The 25,030-nt window shown below is 36.7% G+C and overlaps 1 protein-coding gene across 1 annotated transcript in view; it reads left to right on the top strand.

Moving 5' to 3' along the window:
* Positions 1–25,030, top strand: part of LOC136874446 (fat-like cadherin-related tumor suppressor homolog) — a 671,031-nt gene that overhangs the window by 588,434 nt on the left and 57,567 nt on the right. The window contains exons 35-37 of the mRNA XM_068227805.1: positions 7,276–7,419; positions 17,722–17,973; positions 22,472–23,321. Of these exons, the coding sequence (XP_068083906.1) occupies positions 7,276–7,419; positions 17,722–17,973; positions 22,472–23,321 (1,246 nt within the window). The remainder of the gene's footprint in view (positions 1–7,275; positions 7,420–17,721; positions 17,974–22,471; positions 23,322–25,030) is intronic.

The following is a 25,030-nucleotide window of genomic DNA, read 5'->3' on the forward strand; positions in this document are numbered from 1 at the left end:
TTCAACACATTACTTCATTACTCTTTATGCACTATGTGTAGGCTAGAAGTTACACATATACATGTAATAAATATAACACTGTGAACTTTTTAATCTCACAAGAATATTAAGCCCTACAAAATAGCCTTTTTAACAGATTTATAAACTATTTGCAACAGTGATATTTCAAATATATATGTTTTGTAAGCCAATCAGGACGTCAGAATGTAGAAAAACTACCATTAACACCACTGCGAGGGTTGTAGCCCCGTCTGACCGAAGTGTAGCAAGTTTTTCTACGCCCCTCTGAGAGGGTTCTAACATCGACCGATCAAAGCTCACATACCTTACAAAATGTATGTGGAAGAGAAGCTCAACTAAAATTAACTACAATGCTGTACGTAAACTCTCATCGTTGACATACCAACGAGGTTTGCAAGCTCGGATGACAAGTATGTCTCAGAGGTCTACTCTCCCTTCGTAAAGGGCACCGCGCAGTATAGTTAAGTTTAGAGGAACAAGCATAATTTTTGATGTAAAATATGACTGACTTGAGTTGAAAAATATATATCGTAATAGCAACATTTTGAAGGTATATGTGTTGTAAGCCAATCAGGACGTTAGAATGTAGAAAAACTACCATTAACACCACTGCGACGGTTGTAGTCCCGTCCGACCGAAGTGTAGCAAGTTTCTCTACGCCCCTCTGAGAGGGTTCTAACATCGACCGATCAAAGCTCACATACCTTACAAAATGTATGTGGAAGACAAGCTCAACTAAAATTAACTACAATGCTGTACGTAAACTCTCATCGTTGACATACCAACGAGGTTTGCAAGCTCGGATGACAAGTATGTCTCAGAGGTCTACTCTCCCTTCGTAAAGGGCACCGCGCAATATAGTTAAGTTTAGAGGAACAAGCATATATTATGTATAACAATTTTTTAATGTTATGATTTCAGGAAAAGACATCCGTTTTAAGCTCACTAGTTCAAATAATTAATACCATAATATGTATAGCTACCTGCAGCTGTGAGAGGGGATACTGCTGTAGTCAATTGGAGTATCTACGTAGAGAACGTAGTCACACAGCTACTAAATTATCTGTAAAGAAAAAAACATACTATTTGAAAAAAATTAATCTGGTACATAACTCAATATATCAGGTACAATTTTTAATAATAATTTAAAAAATAATAATATTAGTAACCAAAATCCTAAAAATAATGGTTGGAGGGTGGATTAGTCTATATCATCTGTTAAGGGATTATTTTTAGTGATTTTTAAGCTAAACATTAATTTTCTAGCACCAACCGTTTAGGAGATATTACATTTTTAATTGAAGGGTTGTTTTCACCCCTAACTTGCTTTTGACTCTAAAAGTCATCTAGAATATACTCCAGTACCAAATTTCAACATTTAAAGCTATTTTCACCCCAAAAACCTAAAATAATGCTTGGAGGGTGGATTAGTCTATAGCATCTGTTAAAGGATTATTTTTTAGTAATTGTTAAAATAAACATTCATTTCTAGGACCAGCGGTTTAGGAGATATTAAATTTTCAATTTAAGGGTTGTTTTCAGCCCCTACTTGATTTTGATTCTAAAAGTTATCTAGAGTATACTCCGATACAAAATTTTAACATTTTAAGCTATTTTTGTTCCAAAAATCTAAAATAATAGTTAGGGGGTGGGTTGGTGTATATCATCTGTTAAATAATTATTTTTGATAATTTTTAAGCTAAACATTAATTTTCTAGGACCAGCTGTTTAAGAGATATTAATTTTTCAAGTTAAGGGTTGTTTTCACCCTGACATGCTTTTAACTCTAAAAGTTGTTTAAAGTATATTTAGATTCACATTTATAACATTGTATGCTATTTTTGCCTAGAAACCTAAAGTAACAGTTAGAGGGTGAGTTAGTGAGGCTGATAGCCTTGAAGTTTATGAGAAAATAGTTAATCTGTTTCAATATAATAATAATAATAATAATAATAATAATAATAATAATAATAATAATTTATAGGCCTTACGTTCGACTAACTACTTTTACGGTTTTCGGAGACGCTGAGGTGCCGAAATTTTGTCCTGCAAGAGTTCTTTTACGTGTCATTAAATCTACCGATACGAGGCTGACGTATTTGAGAACCTTTAAATACCACCGGACTGAACCACGATCGAACCTGGGGTTAGAGGGCCGGCGCCTCAACCGTCTGAACCACTCAGGCCGACTTTAATAGAATAGCTACTGTGTCAGTTCGTAGACTGACCAATGTTTATCAGTCTACACTAAATGTTGCAGGTCGTTATTTCGGTACTTATACACTCCTCAACTGAAATTAGAATACGTTACTGATTCAAGCGTTCTTACAAAAACTACAGTATATATATCGAACTCCGTAGAGAAAGCATGCAAGATCTCGAATAGAGCGGAAGTACTTACGCGCTGCTGCTTCTTCCCGATGTTATTCAAGACGCGGTCACTGACAAACTGATTATTATTTGCAATACACCGCTCTGATATATATATATAGACGTCATCGCCTACAAGCTGTAACCTGCACAAGTGTACACGACCGGTGACCTTACTGCCAACAAGCTATGACCTACACAACTGCACATGTCACCGCCGACAAGCTGAGATTTGAAGTGTTAGAGACGAATGCTGGGATGGTTGCTAACTTAAGACCACGGTCACCTCTCACCGAATCCTAGCCCTACTACAAATACACGCGCTACTAGACACTGCAATGACACAGGTTATCAAAGAAATTCTACATACATACAAGTACACGAGGCTGATGACCACGATATATTCAAACTTATACATAAAGTAACAAGGACTTTATAAAACTACTGTTATTGTCAGAGCGTGAAGCGAATAGTTACAAATAATAATAATAATAATCATCATAAAAACTCATGTATACTTCAGTTACTCCATACTTTTTAACACACATCGCCAAGCGAAGAAAAGATCAGTAAAGGAATGAAATGAATACTTACAGAAGGCTAATTTCAGATGTCACGTCTAGGATGTCGTTTCTTCTCAAGGTCACCACGTCACTAGTACGTAAATAATCCTCCTCGCGTTTTACTCCCTTCTTATAAACGACATTGAGCGCTGGAATATTAAAGGTGCTAAGTAGTCATATTACAGTACACCAAAGCCATTTTAGTTAACATTTTAGTTAAAACAGAATTTTGATCTCCTAATATATCAAGACGACACCAAAAAGATACTGTATTATTATTAAATTAGTTGAATTACAAATATTAGAAGCATGATTTTATTATCAAAAAATAGGCTGGACATGTCAAGTAGTTAAATGACCTTGGTCTTCTTGCTGTGCAGTTCTCTAAGAGAAAACAAGTTAATATTTGTTACGTAACTCAACCGTAGTAGGCTATGACTGCTTATAATAATTATACTACTACTACTACTACTACTAATAATAATAATAATAATAATAATAATAATTGCGGCCAGTATCGAGTAATCGGGAGATAGTAGGTTCGAGTCCCCACTGTCGGCAGTCCTGACGATGGTTTCCGTGGTTTCCTATTTTCACATCAGGCAAATGCCGAGGCTGTAGGCTACCTTAATTAAGGCTACGGCCGCTTCCTTCCAATTCCTAGGCCTTTCCTAACCCATGGTCGCCATAAGACCTATCTGTGTCGGTGCGATGTAAATAACATTCCAGCCAGGGAGTCGAGTCTGACGAACGTTTAGTGGCTAAACACACCCAGAAGAACAAGAGGCTCGAAGCTTTGCGGAGATAAAATTGCGCGCAGGATTACAGTGTGTATGGATGAGACCGCCACGCAGTGCGGCGAGTCACCGGCTGCTACTAACAGGAGAGCAGAATGAAGTAAGAGTACAAGGTAGTATTACATCAAAAACAAGTCCCTACACATCAACTGTCTGTAAGCAGGCGTAAGGTTCACAACAAGCCTCTGTTTACCCATGTAGACGTAAGATACTCTAAAGACCTCAAACTATTCATAGAACGTTTGAAACTTCTAAGAACCTACCAAGATGCTGGTTACACAGAGTATAAAGCAGATATTTTAGAAATAGAGCAAGAATTATGTCGTGCAGGTATTATTGAGTAATTGCTCTTCAATGTAAAGACCTTAGCTGTAAGCTCTCTCAACAGTATAACAGCCTAAACACCTTCCTACATTCTCAGCCCTCACCCTCACCTAAGTCATCCCTCTGTAGCATATTGTGGATTGAGTAGCTATACTGGTACAGACTGTTTATCAACATTACCCCTTCCTTAGGGTGTTAACTCCGCTTCTAGCTGAAGAGCCGGCCTCAAGCCCGGATAAAGAGAGGAGAGGCACCCTAAATACTACAAAATGTAAGCCCTTTTGCCTTTTATACCTTTTTACCATTTATTGCCCTTTGGCCAATTAGTCCATTAGCCCTTTAGCCCATTAGCCCGTTAGCCCTTTAGCCCATTAGCCATTTAACCCATTAGCCCATTAGTCCTTTATCCCTAGGAAGAGGAGGAGGAGGGCGCGGTGAGGAGGAGGAGGAAGAGTCATTTTGCCCTTCTGATAAGACGTGACACCTGGGTTCCATTCCCTATCATGTGTGTGACATGAATTTTTTTTCGGATCAGCATTTTGCAATCCTACACTGAATGAACTTAATCTCTTCTAACAGATTACAAAGTTAGGTTATAACAACATTCTATGTTTATCTACATCACATCGCAACCATCTTGCCTCGGGGTTCTAGCACTAGGAAGTAGTACGCGGCCCCATCTTGCGCAATTGCCCCTAGGGCGTCTCCTTAATTCTTATGTCCCTACAAGTGACTACCTAGAAAATAATGTTTATAACCTCCCACGGGTCAACAAAAAAGTTCTTGGAAAAATGAAGGATGAATTCAAAGGAAAAGTCATTAACAGTTTTGTAGGCACTAAAGCTAAATCGTACAGCATTATACCTGAAAATGATAAAGTGATTAAGAAACTGAAAGGCATTAAGAAGAATGTTGTTGAGAACGATTTGAGCGTAGATGATTATAAGAACTGTATTACCAATAGTTCACCAGTATTAATGAAGAAAATGTATGTGTTTAAAAGCATAAATCATCAGCTTTATACCCAGTTAATAAACAAAGTTGCTCTAAGTAATGATGATAATAAGAGATTTATTATACCTAACTCAATAGATACTTTAGCCTGGGGTAATAGTCTCATTGACCATTATTACTTCACATAGGTTTTACATTTAGTTTATGTAATTTGTTTGTTAGATGAGGTGTACTTCTACAACATTGTTGTAGATACTATGTTATCAATAATGTAAAGTAAATAAATGTAGTAAATAACATTATGATGTACAATATGCTTTCTTACTGATTTATATGTATTTCTAATAAACATTTTCAGAAAAACTCTCTTATTTTTATACCGAATTCCATCTCCTTTGAATGCGTTATTGAATATCCGTTGAATACCTCCTTAATCACCTCTGGAATGTTCCCTGGCGTAGGGAAGGGCAGCTTGCTAATTGAATGCCTGTTATATACCTCCGATTGCGTAATCGTAACGGTCTGGCGTAGGGAAGGGCAGCCTGCTACTTGAACGCCTGTTAAATGCTCCTATGTCATTAATCCTAAAGGCCTGGTATAGGGAAGGGAAGCATGTTAGTATAACGGTTGTTAAACACTCCCTATACCATTAGTCCCAATTGTTTGGTGTAGAAAAAAGTACAGCCTTCTGGTTGTACACCTGTTACGTGCTCCCTATATACTTAATTCTAATAGTCTGACGTCGGGAAGGGCAGCCTGCTGAGGAGGAGGAGGCTCCAGAACTGTCACAAACACACGTGGCCTGTATGGAGATGGCTTTCAAACACAAAATTATTTCCTTTTCTTAAGATGACAAACTACTACTACTACTACTACTGCTGCTGCTGCTGCTGCTGCTGCTGCTACTGCTACTTTTCTTCTTGTCCGTAGCCTTCCTAAATAATTGAATTGTGTTTTCCAAATTATTAGCTTAAAATATTGTTGGCTTTTAAGAGTGATTACATCATTGCCCCCATTAACAATAGACAGACAGACATTCATTATAAGAAAAGTTTAAGAAAGTGGTTCATTGAATCTAATTTTGAAAGAGAGTGAGGTAGCTGAGTGGCATTGACCTTAGTTTCCCATTAAGGTAACTGCAGTTCAAATTCTGAACAGTCCATATGTGAGGTTTGTTATATAAAATGTTATGGCCTTGCATGACGAAGTCCATGGTATTGGAGTAAACGGCAGCTCAGGAAGGATAGACATGATCACCATTAAAGGGAAAAAAGGGATATATATGTTAAACCCCACAGTAAGATCTGAAATGTACTCTGACCAACCACATGAAGTAGACAGAGAAAAGAAATTCATGTGCTTGCCTGCAGTGCCATATAATATGAATAAATATAAACTGGACAATGTATAAGTAACAACTCTCATGACTGGTGTGAGAGGGAGAGTCCCTAAGAAGACAATAGAGCTGATGAAGACCTTCAGCATAAGTACCAAGGAGTCCATTGACTGAGGGCTGAACGTGCTCAAGGGTTCTCTTCTGATTGTTGGACACTATTCGTATTTGCCAGACTGAGATAATGGACTTATCATTTACTTTCAAAAATTTAATGAAATTGTTTTACTGTATTCTTTGCATCAGTCAACCTCCAAATGGAAGAAGAGTTTGAAAATAAAAAATACAAAAAACTAGATATTGGTTTATATAAACTCTTGAATATTGAATGAAATTACTCATATGACCAGAAAGTGGATAGAAGGTATGTGATTGGTTTCAGAAGGATTTTGTAATAGTACCAATATTCATTTCATGAACAGATTATACATACTTGCAAAGCAAAGCAAAGTCACCTCCGTACAGGCAATGAAGGCCGTTGGAGGAGTGGAAGGTAAAGGCTTGTACAATTGTTAACCTTGGCACGTGATGGAGTAGAGTGGTTAGCTCTACGCCCGGCCGCCTTTACCCCCAGGAATTAACCTGGTACTCATTTTTGGTGTAGGCTGAGTGAACCTCAGGGCCATATGCACCTCCGGAAGTGGAAATCTCGTTTCTTAAATTTTACGACTTCCTGACGGGGATTCAAACCCACGTCCTTCCGGGCGAACCGAGCACGCCTTTACTACCTCGGCCAGGCAGCCCCTATACAGACTTGAGTAAATAAAAATATGTTCACAATTTGAGGCTTGGTTAGGAGAATAATTTGATTAATTTTTATATGTAAAGTTCACACAAATCCTTTATCTCTTAGGTGTCAAGCTATGTTCTTGAGATCCATGGTCGTGACAGTGGACTTCCAGTACTGTCCAGCTCAGTGTTGGTGAACATTGAGATTTTGGATGCTAATGATAACCCTCCAGTGTTCTCTCAGCATAATTATACTGCTATAGTGCAAGTAAGTAAATAAATATGCCTAAGATATTTTTTGTATAAATATATATACAGGGTAGATAAAGAAACTCACTTAGAATATTTTAGTACCATAACAAGTATTCAAATGTCTTTTTTATTCTTTTGACCTCTTAGGTAGTATTGTGGGCATGGCAAAACAAATTTATTTTATTAGTTTATTATTTTAATGAGGAGGGTGTGGTGGCACAGTGGTCTAGTCATTTAACTCTCAACCAGGTTCTCCTGCAATCAAATGTTGGTGACTTTAGGTGTGGTTTCCACTTGGAGCTGTATGCGATCTGAATCAACAACCAAGTACGAAATTGAACCTGAGTGCTCGGCTGACTCTAACTTAGTGTGGGAAAATTGCATTGAAGAAGAGAATTACTAAATAAGAATTCTTTGTTCCTCTATTAGTGTACACTATGGTAGTGTGATCTGGCAGCAGAAATAAAGTGCTTAAATAACTGAACACTTCACTCAAAATACTTACCATACATTTATTTATTTCATAGTTAACAACAGGGCCATGTAAGAACTAAAGTCAACCACATGAGTGTCAGGCACTTCACCCATTGAACCATATTCCATTCTGTTGCGATGTGTGCAGTTTAACTACTTACCACCAATGTAAGAAGATGCGCAGGCTGTCTTTGTCCTTTTGTGATTTATGCTTGCCCTTTTCTCCTCTCTCTATTGTTCCCTCTTTCCACACTAACTTTTCATTGTAAGAATCGGAAAGGAACAAAAAGTGTCAAATCAAGTCGGATAAAGACAGGAACAGGAATGCATAATGGGACGAACTCAATACTACGTCAGTGTGGGAAGAGGGAGCAATAAAAATAGAAGACAAGGATAAACATGGAAACAAAAAAGGACAAGGACAATCTCTACATCTTCATATCATGCCCTCATTGAATAGATAGGCTCTCTCTTCTTCAATGCTGGTTCTTCCCAGCTTCACCAAGATTGTGGACATCAACACATCATCTTACTTCCTTTTTGGCCCACACTTCCTGAGTCAAGACTAAAGATCTGTCCAGATGGTCCCTCATTGAGTGTTTATGCCTGCTCTTCTGATGAAGCTAGGAAGGAGAAATGAATTCATGAGAAGAGATGGATATAGAAGAGCAGGAATTGATGAGGAGTGAGGAGTCTATTCAAAGATGAATGAAGATATATTGTTTTGTCCTTATGTGTAAATTCTGAAATTGTCTTAATGTGATTTACGTATGTCTTGATAGAAAGAACAAAGTTCTCATTGCTATTTATCATTCACTTATTCATCATTTAAGACATTGAGTGCTATATCCACCCATAGGAGGGCTGATATTGCCAGACCAGACAGTTAACAAGAACTTCATTATTTGTATTTTTTCATTTTTTTCTGTTCATTATCAAGGGCTTTGATATGTGACATGTTCTGCCATCTCTTGGGCATTATGTTGTACCACTCAAACTTGACCTTCTGATTCCAGATGTAAATAAAAGAGCTTTTCACCTTCAGCATTCTTCTGAAACGCCACATTCCAAAAGCTTCTATTCTCTTTCTTTCTGAGCTAGTTATCATCCATGTTTCACTTCCATACAATGCCACGCTCCAAACGAAAGTTTTCAAAAACATCTTTCTAATTCCTATATCAATGTTCGAGGTGAACAAATTTATTTTCTTAAGAAATGCCTTTCTTGCTTGTGGCAGCGAAGTACTCGGAGTAGCGAGCGACACCGACGTAACCAGAGGACGTTGGGAGGGAAGGAGCAGTTAGTATGCAAGTGATTCCTGTCCGGTGTCTGCATTATTTTACTAAATGCTGTGACTTAATCAGTAGTCTGGTCATTCTTTAAAAAAGACAAAGGCAAGAAGTGAGCCAAATGTAAAGTGTGTGAGCATTCATTTGCAACAGGGGGAGGAACATCTAATATGAAATGTGTTCACCCCAACAAGCTCAATTTGGACAAGGAAGAAGCAGTGCCCATCTATCAGCAGTTTTTGCATCATGAGATATGGTCCAGACTGGACATCCTGAAACCAGGTCCTGTTAAGAACGTGATTGAAAAAATGAGAAAGACAACATCCTTCTATGATAAATAATTCTCTGAAGACAAAAGAGTGGCCGTTTGTGACTACAGGTCACATTATTTTATTTTTTTTCTGCTGGTGGCTTTACGGCGCACCAACACAGACAAGCCTTATGGAGATGATGGGATAGGAGAGGGCTAGGAGTGGGAAGAAAGCGGCCATGGCCTTAATTAAGGTACCATCTTCAGGGCAGCCGGCAGTGTCATTCACACCCAGTATCTCCCGGATGCAACCTCACAGCTGCGTGCCCTGAACCACATGGGCAACTTGCCTATTTGACCCACTTTTACAGCCAGATGCCCTTCCTGACACCAACCTTATCTGGAGGGGTGACAAGTACAGTAATAATGTTATTGGTTTTATGTCCCACTAACTACTTTTATGGCTTTTGGAGATGGCAAGGTGCCAGAATTTTGTCCCACAGAAGTTATTTTACATGCCAGTAAATCTACTGACACAAGGCTGATGTAAGTTATTTGACCAACTTTACATGTACAATTGAATTCTAGAGGATACACTTTTGTTACAAAATACCACCAGACTGAGCCAGGATCAAGCTTGCCAAGTTGGACTCTACCGTCTGAGCTACTCAGCCTGGCCGTGGAGCAATGTTTCACTATTGCATGTTTCTGTGGTAGCTCTTAGGAAGTTATGTTTTATGTAGATGAAGAGATGTGTATCAACACAAACACAGACACTCAATCCCAGAGCCAGAGGAATTAACCATACACAGTTGAAATCCCTGGTCTGCCCAAGATTTGTATCTGGGGCCCCCTGAACTATGTTGACCATTTGACCAAGGAGCTAGATACCTCATGTCTGACTAGATTAATTAATATTTTTGTGAATTGGATGGTGAGAATTGGTTTGGACATTCATGTATTTAAATTTTCAATTTTTACTTTTTGTATAAACTTTTTTAGTAACCTGTGGTGCATATGTGTTGTTTCTGGTTTTGTCAGACTGGAAGAGAAAGTTTTAAATTAAATTGTGTCAGCAACAAAGATGATTTACCTGATTGGCAAAATAAAAGTATTTGTGATTGGTTAAATTCAAAATTGGAAGGTTAACCTTTATTTCTATTGGTCTCCTTTGTGCCTATCCATTTCCTCTTTCTCAACATTCACACACTCCTCAGTAGGACCACGTGAAGTCTTTTCTGGTTGACCGTCCTAAAGGTTTATTTTGGTGTCTCTGAGCTCCACTCACATGAAAGGTTCAGCTCTCCTTGAGGATAAGCACTCTTGTTCTTCTTAACTTTTGATTGTAACTTCACCTTAATTTTAATGTAATTCATTTTCTATTATGGAGGAATTCACCCTCGGATTTCGTGTTAACTTCTAATTTGTAAAATTTCCGATGTCATAATTTTTCAGTTACTGGTATGTACATCTTCACTTTTATTGGCAGCAAGCCTTTTCTGAATAGTTTTGTAACTTCATTATTTTTTTAATGATCCATTCGGCTTCACCTTGCAATGCTGTTTAACTATCAAGTATGTAATTTTTTGAAATAATTTATTTTGCGAAGTATTCATCCTTTGTAAGTTGAAATGTCTTGATATATTTATGATGTTGATTTTTTAAACCTTTTCTAATGTAAACTTATTTTTATGGTAATTTCACATTGTAATTGAAATTAGTGTGGGGATAGCGCTCTGAAACAAGTATGTAAATTATCATAGTAGGTCTTCTATGCTTTGTATGTGCCTAGGCGCACATGGTTTCTTTAATATGTGAACCTAGGTTATGCACAAGTTTGTTAAATTTGTGAGTATGTTAAACATTTAAACATTTCTTTCTTATTGCTTTAAGTTATGACAGTTATGTAAATTTACATATTTTCTACTTTATTAAATTTTCAGCTGTTTTTATAATAAATGATGTAACCTTGAGTGGCTAACAGCAACATTAATATTAAAATAATTTGAAACATGGAAACGTATGAATTAATGACATACAATGAACAAAAATAATTCAGGTAAACAAACGACAACTAAAGGCCAGAGAGGTGGAAAGCAGAATGGCACTATGAGGTGTGAAATGAAGGACTTTTATGAACTGAACTTCAAATGAACACCTATTTATTATTAAAAAAACAAATAAAAAAGGAAATAAAAACACTTACATAAACATGAAAACAGAAATATGGATCATGATAGAATAAAGTTAGACTCATTCTTACACAATGACCTTACTGATGCGATGCGATGTATATTAAGGTTAACATAGCCATGGCAGATAATTAAATTAGAATGTGATGGTGATCTATTCCACTATGCAGAGTGGATCAGTATTTAAAGGAAGTTATAATCAATTGATAACAAGTTGAAATATTTTAGTTATTTCTTCTTAGATAGCAGAAAACTGCTAAGAGAGAAAATGTGAAACAATCACGTTTACTGAAGAGAATACAAATTTCTTTTTAAATATTGCTACAGATTGTCTGTGGCCAAGCGTAGTGTACAAATTAAATTAAAGATTTGGAAACTGTTAGAAAAAGGCTTGTCTCATGTGAAAGGAAGATGTTTGTAAAACACTTACTACACCATCATAAAATGATTTCGATTCATGTTAGTAAAATAAATGGGTTAACTCCTGTGACAAGTTAAAATTTAAAATTAAGTTGTTGTTGTTGTTGTTGTTGTTTGAGCCATTAGTCCATAGACTGATTATACAGCTCTCCATGCCACCCTATCTTGTGTTAACCTTGTCATTTCTACATAACTACTACATCCTACATCTGCTCTAATCTGCTTGTCATATTAGTACCTTGATCTACCCGTACGGTTATTACCACCTACACTTCCTTCAAAAACCAACTGTACAAGTCCTTATCATTCTATCTATTATTCACATCAAATTTAGCCAAATCAATCTCCTCTCACCAATTCGATTCAGTACAGAATCTCTTCATTCACGATTCTATTTACCCGTCTCATCTTCAGCATTCTTCTGTAACACCACATTTCAAAAGCTTCTATTCTCTTTCTTTCCGAGCTACTTATCGTCCATGTTTCACTTCCATACAATGCCATGCTCGAGATGAAGTTTTCAAAAATATTTTTCTAATTCCTATATCAACATTTGAGGTAAACAAATTTCTTTTCTTAAGAAAGGCTTTCTTTGCTTGTGGTAGTCTGCATTTTATGTCCTACTTTCTTCTACTATCATTAGTTGTTTTACTACCCAAGTAACAATATTCATCTACTTCCTTTAAGGCTTCATTTCCTAATTTAATATTTCCTGCATCACCTGCCTTCGTTCGACTGCACTCCATTACTTTTATTTTGGACTTATCTATTTTCATCTTGTATTCCTTCCCCAAGACTCTGTCCATACCATTCAGCAATTTCTCCAGATCTTTCGTAGAGTCAGATAAAATAACAATACCATTGGCAAATTTCAAGGTTTTGATTTCCACTCCTTGGACTTGGATTCCCTTTCCAAATTTGTCTTTGATTTCCTTTATTGCCTGTTCTATGTAAACGTTGAAGAGATGAGGGGAGAAACTGCAGCCTTGCCTCACTCCTTTCTGGATTGCTGCCTCTTTTTCAAAGCCCTCGATTCTTATCACTGCAGACTGATTTTTGTATAAATTGTAGATAATTCTCCTCTCTCGGTATCTGATCCCGATCACCTTCAGAATCTCAAACAGCTTGGTCAAATCAACATTATTGAATGCCTTTTCTAGATCTATAAATGCCATGTACGTGGGCTTGTCCTCCTTAATTTGATCATCTAAGATCAGACAGGATTCACATGTTCCAGCATTTCTTCTGAAGCCGAATTGATCTTCTCCCAACTCAGTTTCAACTTGTCTTTCCATTCTTCTGTAAATAATACATGTTAAAATTTTGCAGGCATGAGATACTAAACTAATGGTGCAGTAGTTTTCACACTTGTCAGCACCGGCTTTTTTGGGAATATATATAACAACATTCTTCCAAAAATCGGATGGCACTTCTCCTATATCATACATCTTACATACTAAACAGAATAACTTCTCCATACTGGTTTCTCCTAAGGCAGTCAGTAATTCTGAGGGTATGTCATCAAGTCGTATACGCGAACAAACGTTTATGTTACATTCCCTACATATTGAGAAATCGGCAGTAAAGATGATTGTTGATCACGGGACATGGCTACGTGAGAGAATGTAACATAGACTTTTGTTCCGTAAACCAACAAGTTAGAAGTGCACGCGCTCACTCATTCGCACACAATGTATGCATACAGAGGAGAATAGTGTTATTTTAAAGTTATAGCCTAATTATAATGATTTGGTGCATACAACATCTTTCCACTCACTGGAATCACTTTTCCTTTTCCTGCATCTGTTTTTTTGTCAACTTATGTACACTGCTTGGGGACAACATTACATTACGATCACTACTATCATCTGATCGCATGACTATGGTATTGTTGAGTAACTAAATAAACTCAGTAATATAAGACTGAAGAAACCAGAACAATCTCCAGACTAGAATGTATTCAGTACATTGCATTCAATTCGTGACATTGTCGAGCACTCGCGCGGGAAACGATGTAACATAGACTTTTGTTCCATTATTTTTCAAGTGCATTTCTCTTCACGATTTCCGGAATACTATAGCCATCTGTTGAGATATGATCAAACTACCTGCAAACACAGATCCAGGACACATCATAGATGTTTGTTCCGTGAATATCTCAAATGCCACAAAAATGTAACATAGATGTTTGTTTGCGCATACGACTCAATTCCTGGTGCCTTGTTCCTACTTAGGCCTATCAGAACTCTGTTGAATTCTGACCTCAAAATTGGGTCTCCTATGTCATCAGCATCAGCAGCCATTTCTTGTTCCAGAACCCTATCATCTACTTCTTTACCTTGATACAAGTGTTGGATATGTTCCTACCGTTTTTCTAACTTGTCTTCTTTTCCTAGAAGTGAGCTTTTAATATTCATACTCCTAGTTTTCCTTTCTCCAAAGGTTCCCTTGATTTTCCTGTATGCAGCATCCCCCTTTCCTAGGAGCATGCAACTTTCAACATCCTTGCACTTCTTTTTCAGCCATTCTTCCTTATCCGTCCTGCAATTTCTATCTACTTCATTTTATTTGCTTGTATTCTTTTCTGCCCTCCTCATTTTTTTCATTCTTGTACTTTCATCATTCGTCAATCTCTTGAGTTTTCCATCGTTTCTTAGTTGATCTTTCCTTTCTTCCTAACTTTTCTTCAGCAGCTTTACTGGTCTCATTCTTCATGACTTTCCAATCTTCCTTCTACTGTGTTTCTTTCAGCCTTTTCATTTAGTCCTTGTGTTACATGTTCCTTGAAACAATCCCTCACACTCTTTTCTTCCAACTTATCTAGATCCCATCTCCTTACATTCCTTCCATTTTTTCAATTTCTTCAACTTCAGATGGCATTTCATGACCAACAGATTGTGATCAGAGTACACGTCTACTCCTGGGAAAGTCTTGCAATCTAACATCTGGTTTCTGAATCTCTCCCTAATCATAATGAAGTATATTTGGTACCTTCCAGTGTTTCCATGTCTCATCCATGTACATAGCCATCGATTGTGGTGTTTGAACCAAGTGATTGCAAGGATTAAATTATGATCGGTGAAAATTCAACCAGTCGGCTTCCTCTTTCATTCGTTTTTCCCAGTCCAAATTCTCCTACTGTATTACCTTCTCTTCCTTAGCTTACCACTGCATTTCAGTCTCCCATCACAATTAGATTCTTGTCACCTTTTATGTTTTGTATTAAATCTTCTCTCTTGATATATTCTTTCGATTTCTTCATCATCCGGTGAACTAGTAAGCATATAGACCTGCACTGTTGTGGGCATTGGCTTGATGTTTATCTTGACAACAATAATCCTTTCACTATGCTGGTCATAGTAGCATACCTGCTGCCCTATTTTCTTATTCATTATTAAACCAACTCCTGCATTTCCCCAGTTTGATTTTGTCTTTATAATTCTGTAGTCGCCTGACCAAATATCCTGCCCTTCCTGCCAACGTACTTCATTTATACCAACTACATCTAACTTTAGTCTATCCATCGCACTTTTCAGATTCTCTAACCTACACAACAATTCAAACTTCTAACATTCCATGCCCCAACTCACAGAATGTCAGTATCCATCTTGCTGATGATTGCCCCGTCTCATGTAGTCCCCACCCAGAGATCCGAATGGGGAACTATTTTACCCCCAAAATATTTTACCCAAGAGGAAGCCTTCATCAGTATATAATTCATACAGAGAGAGCTGCTTGTTGTCAGGATTTAGTTACGGCTGTAGTTTCCCGTTGCCTCCAGCCATGTAACAGTATCAACACAGCTAAGCCATGTTAAGTATTATTACAAAACCATATCAGTCAATCATCTAGACTGCCGCCCTTGCAACTTCCGAAAGGCTCCTACCCCCCTTTCAATGAACCATTTGTTAGTCTGGTCTCTCGACATCCAATATGGTTGCATTTATGGCTTGGCTACCTGCTTCTTTGGGACACGGAAGCCTCCTCACTGTGGCAAGGTTACATGGTTCACAGGGGAGGAAATTAAGTTATATTAGGAAATTTAAAGTTTGCTTACTCCAAGGAAAGCCATATCTCCCAGACAACATGTCCGATCTACATGATCCCAAAGACAGAACGAAGCTACCCTACAACATGCACTAGGTTGTGAAACATCAAAAAGTACAGCGGGAAAAGTAACTAATTAACTGACAGGAATGACCTTGTGATTCTTCTAAGTAAATCATATTTAAATAACACTTCAGTAGCCACTGGTCCTCTTGTCTTTGGTAAGTTTTCGAAGGTTGCAGATTTGTGCAATTAAAGCGCACTATAGAAAATTTAACACGTGCGGTACCGAGTGTCCCGCAAGTTCCGATGATTAACATTAATTGAAATATTTACTGATCTTGAATATCCTTGAAGTAAGCTAAATATAGAATTGAAATGAACACTGAAGCACATGGCACAGTGAACCTGTTATAATTGTTAGGTAGAGATTGTAGAGCGTACAATGGAAGTATGCCTTAACATAACAAATCAAAGTTTTAAATTGCTATAAGTGATTGATCAATTAAGGTAAATGCTGAAATTGTGAAGGAATCATTTTGTCCCATAGAAACCTGCTGAATGAGTGAGTAGTGAGACAGTATAAGTTTGACCATTTTATTGGCTTAAAAAACTGTTGTTCTGTAAATATAATGTTACTGCTGCTTCAGTTCAGGGTTTTGTGTCATAGTGGTCAAGTTTTATGATGTGGAGTTGTTACATCTGTATCGATGTACTTGTAATTAAATGGGACTTATAAGGGAGCTCCATGATTTTCCCATTTCTGTTTTTATGAAACTTAGTTTGTTTTGAAGTTTCCTCTATCTCGAGTAATTGAATGAAAAACTATGAAAACTCCACCCAGTAGTTAGGCAACTTGAAGGTGCCTATTGGTAAAATATAAGACAATAATTACTTCTAAACATTGTCTCATAAAAATAATTACCTACCAGTAAAGCAAATTTTTTGACGATGGCACTTCTTGGTAATGAAATCTTTGTAAAAGTGCATTTTCTTATTTGTAACAAGCTGTCTTCATTCACATATCAACCAATGCTTCACTATTTCTGGCAAGCAGCAGCTTTTATTCCTATTGCTTCTTGTGTTTGATATTCAAATGTCCTAAGACATTAATTTTCATGGATCAGGAAGCAGCAGTGTAGATAACTATGATGAAAATGATTTCATGGTGTGCTCCTGATGTGCTAATAAATTGTGCTTTGAACATTGTATTCTTCGGCTACATTACTGTGAAGTACCCTCATCATATTAAATTTCTGTTTTACAGGTGTTTATAGAAATTATTTTGTTCAAATAAGATGCATGTTCCAATAAGAAGTGAGCTGAGGAAACATTTTATTGTATACACAATCTGTCTTACATTTTACCAAAAGGTGCTTTCAGGTCGCCTAACTAATGGAAGGAGTTCAGTGTTTTCCTTTCAAAAACTTGAGGTGTAAAGAACTCTGAAACCAACTACTTCACAAATATTACTCTTACCTCAAAGCTTGCATTATTAGTAAGTTTCAAAAATATCAGAAGTAGAAAAGTCGTGGTGTTCTCTTGTTACAATAGGAGAGATGAAGCCATGCATCTATTTTAGATAGTATCCTAGCATTTGTCTGTGTCTTGCTCATTTTATTAAATATTATTATTTTTCTTTTCAGGAGGACAGACCTCTACATCACTTTATACTGAAGTTTGTTGTAACAGATGCTGATACTTATCCAAATGCTGGGCCATACACGTTTGATATTAGATCTGGGAATGAAGGAACGGCATTTGTTCTTGAGCAGGATGGGACCTTGCGCACAGCAGCCAAATTAAACCACAAACAAAAGGATAAATATTCTCTTCACATTAGAGTGTTTGATAATGGAACACCACCTCTTGTTTCTGATACGTGGGTGAATATTAAGGTAAAGTATCTTTATCATATTCAAACAGAATTGGACCAATCGTTAAAAGAACACAAGATAACACAATTTGAACTTCAAGACAATAAAAAATGCTGTCTACATTCCTTTCCTTGTGACACTCAGCACTTTACCATGGCTTATTTTTTAAGAAAGAAGCACAGCGAGGTAAATTGGGAGTGATTAGAATGTGTCCTGCACACTTCATAAACTAAAAGTTACAATTTGTATCAGTTTCCATGTTACCATTCTATGCCATTCTGAGCCATTGTACTCAATACATACGACCGCCTTCTCTTTGGTTTCTCCTTTCTTGTTTAGAACAGTGTGCATTTCTGCATCATGAATACTACTCAGCATGCAAACATCTCTCTTGTCTTTCCACTTCAAGACCATGAGTTTGTTTTTATAGGCAAAAGCCACCTCTCCTTTTTTCAACTTTTCCCCATGACATCCTTCAGAAGATTTTTTATGTTATATTTTACAGTACCAACAGCGTCTGTCTGAAAGTAATTGAGCTGATCGAAGAGTTCCAGGCTACTGTAATAATTATCTAGAGCTATGAGGTAGCCCTTATGTAGAAGAGGTTCTGCTAGAGCAAACACAACTTTCGAGGGTTTGGTATACTGAGAAATATTAACCCCACAAACCTCATTTAAATTTCAGAAGAAGGAAAAAAAGTTTCTCAGACATGGTCTAGTAAAACACGGGCATAGCAAACAATCTATTACGTGAAAAATAATGAGATAGCTTCGGCTTTTGAATTATACCCCAAAGAAAAAATATTCCAAATAAAAGTTTTATTTCTTCCTGGTTAGTAGGAACCCAATCCCTCTCTCTGCTTTTTCTTTTCATTTTAGCTTTTCCTATGCTAGCTTGTATTGACTGCTGAGCATACAGATTAGTTTGCTCTGCAATAAGTTTGCACAATTCATCATCAATGAAATGTTCAAATATTTCGTCTGGTTCTTTTTTTTTATTTAAAAGTTCGCCCTGAATTCTACTTTGGTATGTAGCTGGAAATCGGGCTCTCCTACATCCCCTCACATCTCAGTCACTAGGCAGAGTAGGAAGCAAATTGCTCTCACTTTCTGACTTGCTGCTGTCATCGGAGCTCGAACTCTGCACCTGTCCACGGCATCTAGGCAGCATCCGATGGAAGCACTTGTGCTTGGAGCATCTAATAGCAGGATAGTTTCATCATTACTATCTAAACTAGAATCACTGCAACTATCTTCCTCATTGAGTTCGAAAATATCCTGTATATCATCACTCAGAATATCCACAATACTTTTGGACATGTTCACAACAAATAGCAAGCACTACATGTAGAATTAAAACAATAAATCACAAGAGATATTTATATACCAACAAAACAACTTATGAGACCTGAAAACAATCATGCCGAGACATGCAATACTACGCTCCATGCAGCACACTGACTGAGCTTCTCACACCAGCAATAGCCAAGCGCCACATAGATTGTTCTTGTGCTACGTAGCTATGTAGCAGATAACAAGGGGATTCCCAGATGAGAACTGCTTAGATACCTGAAGGTGAAAAAAATTCTGTTAGATGGCAGCACCTCTCGGAACGTACGAAGAAAGTTTCAAACCTATTGCTTGTTTTGTAATAGAGATAAAAAGTAAAAACTTTCCACACTTCATATGACGTGTGCCCACCAATGGGCCTGCTCCGTCCGCGTCACCTGAAGCAAGCCCCACTCTACGGGTAAATTTTTTTTCTTATCAAAAATGATTTTTTGTTGTATACATTTTGTGTGAGTTTGTAAGCTAATTTCATTTTCCTGATCCTACTCTTATTTGCTTCATTGTCAAGACCATTGAACTGTATCCACTCACTTTCTTTATCTTCCCGTGTTCCTTTTCCCACTCTGTCAGCGTGTTCTTTACTCGGGTCATATCATATGATATTTTCAGTTCTGCCTTTCTTGCAGTTTTTTCGAGCTTGTGTAACATCATCTTACCTTGATCTTCTGTTTCTCTTAAGATAACTATATCATCGGCAAAAGCCAGAAAATCCACGTTCAAGTTTTCTTTCTTGTACGGTAACCAAGCTGTACACCACTCATGTCTTCCTTTTGACATTCTTTTCTCCACACTCTAATTATTTTCTCTAAGACCAGATTAAACAGTATCAGTGAAAGGTCATCACCCTGCCCTTAATCCCGTCTTGACCTCAAATAGTTCTGATACTTCTCCCTGGAACCCTACTTTAGATGTAGTGTTGGTGAATGTTTCTTGATCAGAAATCTGGTCTTGTGATCAACACCGAATTCCTCTAATATGTTGAACAATGTTTGTCTATCGACTGAGTTGTAGGCTACACCTTCTGAAAATCTACAAATGCTGTGATTATTGGTTTACTTCAGAATTTTCTGATCTTTTTAAATGGATTTGAGGATATAAATTTGTTCAACACATGATCTTCCCTTTCTAAAGCCCGCTTGGTATTCATCTATTTGGTCTGCTGTCTGTTCTTCCACTCCATTTAACAGAATTTTTCATAGGATCTTATACATGATAGATAGCAGGGAAATTCCTCTATATTTGTTCACATCTTTAGGGTCTCCTTTCTTGTGAATGGGGCATACAATTGCTGGCTTTCTATCTTCGGGTATCTTTTCCTTTTCCCAAATATCTTGCATAAGATTGATCATGTTTGCTAGCATATTTACACCTCCCCACTTTATAATTTCAGCAGATATCTGGTCTTCTCCTGTTACTTTATTATTCTTCAGCTCCATAATTACTCTTTCTACTTCTCCTGGTGTGATGAATTTTGGTTGTTTATACTGCTGAGGTAAACATTGTTGTTAATTTACCTTTTGGTGTTTCACAATTTAGTAGCTCCTTAAAATATTCAGCTAGAATAATACAGTATTCTTTGTTGTTTACTGCCACTCTACCTTGTTGTTCACAGAAAGTTAATCCCCTCATCCTGTACCCTTTGCTTTTGAATACCCTGTAAAAGTCTCTTGTGTTGTTCTTACTAAAATTTTCTTCTAGTTGGTCAAGTTTAACTTTATCCACTTGTCTTTTAACCTTTTGGATTACTCATGCTGTTTGTTTCCTAGTTTCTATGAAGTGATTCCAGTTATTTTCTGTCTTATTGCTGTTCCACTTCTTCCAAGTGTTTTGTCTATTTTCAAGCTCTGTTTCACTCTCGGGGTTTCACCATCTATACTTTCTACTTCTTTCTCTTTGACCCTCTTTCTGAGCCACTTGTGTAATGTTTTCTCATATGTTTTTCCCACATGTTATGTCTCTCTATCTTTCCTGGTATTTTATCAAGTTCTTTTTTATCTGGGTCTTATCTATTTGTTTCTAGATGTTTCCTCGTATTGTATGCATATTTTTTGTTAGGTTAGAACTTAACCTGATCTGATTTTATATCACTGTCTTTTCCGACTTTTACATTGAGTATCTCCTTCATACTCCTTTTACTGATAGCAGCATGATCCAATCTGTATTCCCCTAATTCAGGATTTGGTGATACCCATGTTATCTTCTTTCATGGTAGTTATTTGAAATGTGTTGTCATTAGTTTCAGTTCGAATTGTCAACAAAATTTTATAAGTCTTTTCCTGTTCCTGATGGTGTGCCTATGTGCTGGAAAATCACCTACTATTTTTCTGTGTTTGTATTCTATGCCAATCTGTCCATTGAAATCTCCTACAAGAATTTTTACCTGATTTTGTGGTATCTTGGATGCAGTATCTTCAAGTCATTTCCAAAAAATTTCATCGTCCTCTGGATTCATATTTTTTAATTTTTTATTTGTAGATGCATGACCATTTAATATTGTATATGCTTTTTACCCTATCAAAATGTTAAGGATGATATCCTTTCTGAATTGTTTCCAATAGCCTATCTATTGGAGGTGGATACAAGCACATGGCCGACGATGGTGTGTTTTTATGCCAGGGCTGCTATATTCGTTTGAAGCCTGTCCAACCTCCGCTATACCCAGCACAAATTTTACATGCAGTCAGTAGATTTGAACCCAGATAATATTATTACTGTTATTATTATTATTATTATTATTATTATTATTATTATTATTATTATTATTATTATTATTTACAACAAACAAATCAGTTGAATAAATGTGAATAATTATGATTAAATTCTTATCATTTATCTATCGATACATTCCGTTACAAAACTATGGTATTTCTACTACGTATTTTCACATCTGTACTCACAATATCTGTAAATCATTTATACTCGTTGGCAATGAAACTAAACACAATTTGAGTAGTAAGAGAACAAATACTGTAATCTTTAACAACACCGTAGAACTGTTCCTTTTCACACACTTTACCAACAGACGTAACATTCAAACTACAAGAAGAAGCAATTTTGTCATTAGAGTTTACATTATCCTATTCATGATCCCAAAGCATGTTGCAAATGATCACATCTCTCTTGTAGTATATATATATGTAATGTAACTAATTCATTATTACTTTATGCAGGTCATAGAAGAATCACAATATTCACCTCTAATAACTCCACTGGAAGTATCTATTAACTCCTTCATGGATGAATTTCCTGGAGGTGTTATAGGAAAGGTGCTTGCATCTGATCAAGATGAGTATGACACTCTAACATATAGCTTGGTGAAGACTGCAACAGGGAGTAATCTCTTAAATCCAGCTACCGACTTGTTCGACATCGATCATGTTGATGGTACCTTGAAGGCTCTACCAAGACTTGATGTTGGTGACTACCAAGTCAATGTGTCTGTTACAGATGGCAAGTTCACATCATATGCCATTGTTAAAGTGTCTGTTGAGCTTGTATCTGAAGAAATGCTAGCAAGTGCTATTGTAGTGAGATTTCGGAATGTAAGCCCGTCAGATTTTCTCCTTAGACACCGTAAAGGATTTATACGGGCTGTTCGCAGTGCTCTAAGTGTTCGTCTTAAAGATATTATTATTATAAGTTTACAACCTTCAAGTACTGAAGTGCCTGTGAAAAGAGGAAGATCAGTTCGTCAAGCAAAGGATAGAAATCATGACTTAAGTGTTCTTTTTGCAGTGAGAAAATCTCAAACTGTGAGTGATAATCTTGGATTTTATTCACCTGATTCTTTGCGTCAAGCATTACATAACCATTTAAATGACTTGGAGTCATCTACAGGTCTTGTTGTAGGAGAAATTGTACGAGACAAGTGCACAACCAGTTACTGTACTTATGGAATTTGTGAGGACCGTATTATTCTGGATGTAAATGATGTGTCAGCTGCAATGTCAGACACTATCAGCTTTGTGTCACCACCTTATCAGCACAAGGTGCAGTGCGAGTGTAAAGAGGGATATGCTGGTGAGTATTTAATGAAAGTACCTTATATTATCCAATTTTTCATTTCTGAAGATGATCATGAACCTAGGTACATTTCAAAAGCATTATGTGAATAATTTTTTACATGCAATATAGCAGTTTCATTAGTTTGAGCTCTTCCCAAGATTAGTATGAAAATTTTCTCATTATTTTCTTTGCTTGCTATTTTTGATCTGATATTCTGCTTGTAAAACACAGTTTTAACTTGTTAAAAAAAAGGAAAACAATATAACATATTTTTCATTCTTGAGAAAAGCTTGTTTAGCTATATATTAATGATGTTAAAATTTCTGCACAGTTTCCCTGGTAGAGATGAAATATGGTGTTAACCTCTTTTAGCAATTTGAACGCAAATTCAAAATGAACTCAAGTAGCTATTTACGAAGTCACTAGTTCTCTCACTGAGTTGCCAGGTAGCTGCACCTGCCTCTTATTTGAGTTTGCAGACAACTGTGTATTGAAAATGTAACATTTTCTGTATCCAGTGGTGTTCTTCAGTAATATGACATACCTTCAATGTTTTGGATGGAAGAGGTAACCTCCTCATTATCATGATATTTTCTGCTTTCTATATTTTTCCTCATTAGACAATCTTCCAATATGCCCCATTTTGTTATAGTACCTGCAATTTGATTTTTCATGATGGCACATTGCAATAGGATGATTATTTCTACATCAAAAACATGATGTACATTCACTTAACAGTTGAGAACATTTGTTGTCCTTTGATTTGACATCTTTCCTTATTTTTGTTGCCTTTGGATACTTCCTCCGATATCTACCATCGTGGTTTGTCCTTCATAGAGTCGCAATATAAGCCTCCTGTCTTTCCAGTCCAAACATATAGCTTTAAATACTTTACCTTCTTTACCTTTATCTTGATGTTGGTGAGAGTTCTTTCAAGACGTTTACTCACAACTAATATCTTGGTCTTCTTGACATTAATGTTTAAGCGTGAATCTGACAATGCTGATAACAATACATTCAATATCTTAGACAACTCTTTCTTGGAGTCTGCTACAATTGCTATGTCATCTGCAAATAGAATGCTTTTAATTCCATTAATTTTTCTGAGGCAGATTCATCCTCCACCATAGTTTTCTCGTAATATTTTAATACGTTAAGTGAAAGTACAGCAGTTAGATAGAAATGACAAGGTTAGCACAGGATATGGTGGCATGGAGAGCTGCATAAAACCAGTCTATGGACTGATGACTCAAGCACAAGTGAAAGTATGCAAGGAGACGACACTGGAGCCGTTCATCGGACATACCGCAAGTCGTCTTCGACTTACATTTCTTCAAGATCGCAGAACTCATGATGCTCACTTAATCACTGCAATTCCACTAAGTAATCTGCTAATGACTCATTAGGTAACTGATCACGTCTATTAAATTTAAATATTTGCACATATTTGCTTGGTCTCAGGTTTTCACTTTACGAAGGAAATTGTGTATGTATAGAATAGGAGGACATATTAAATTTAAAGGAAATTGTGTATGTATTGAATAGGAGGACATATAAAATTTAAAGGAAATTGTGTATGTATTGAATAGGAGGACATATTAAATTTCCTTTGTAAAGTGAAAACCATCAATACGGAATGATTCTAATATCTTGTAATGGTCTCAGGTTGTAATGATTTGATAACAATGAAAGTGCATCAGTGTGTCATAAATTGCTTTCTTGTT

Source organism: Anabrus simplex, chromosome 5 (genome assembly GCF_040414725.1).
Source record: "Anabrus simplex isolate iqAnaSimp1 chromosome 5, ASM4041472v1, whole genome shotgun sequence".
Taxonomy (NCBI): Eukaryota; Metazoa; Arthropoda; class Insecta; order Orthoptera; family Tettigoniidae; genus Anabrus; species Anabrus simplex.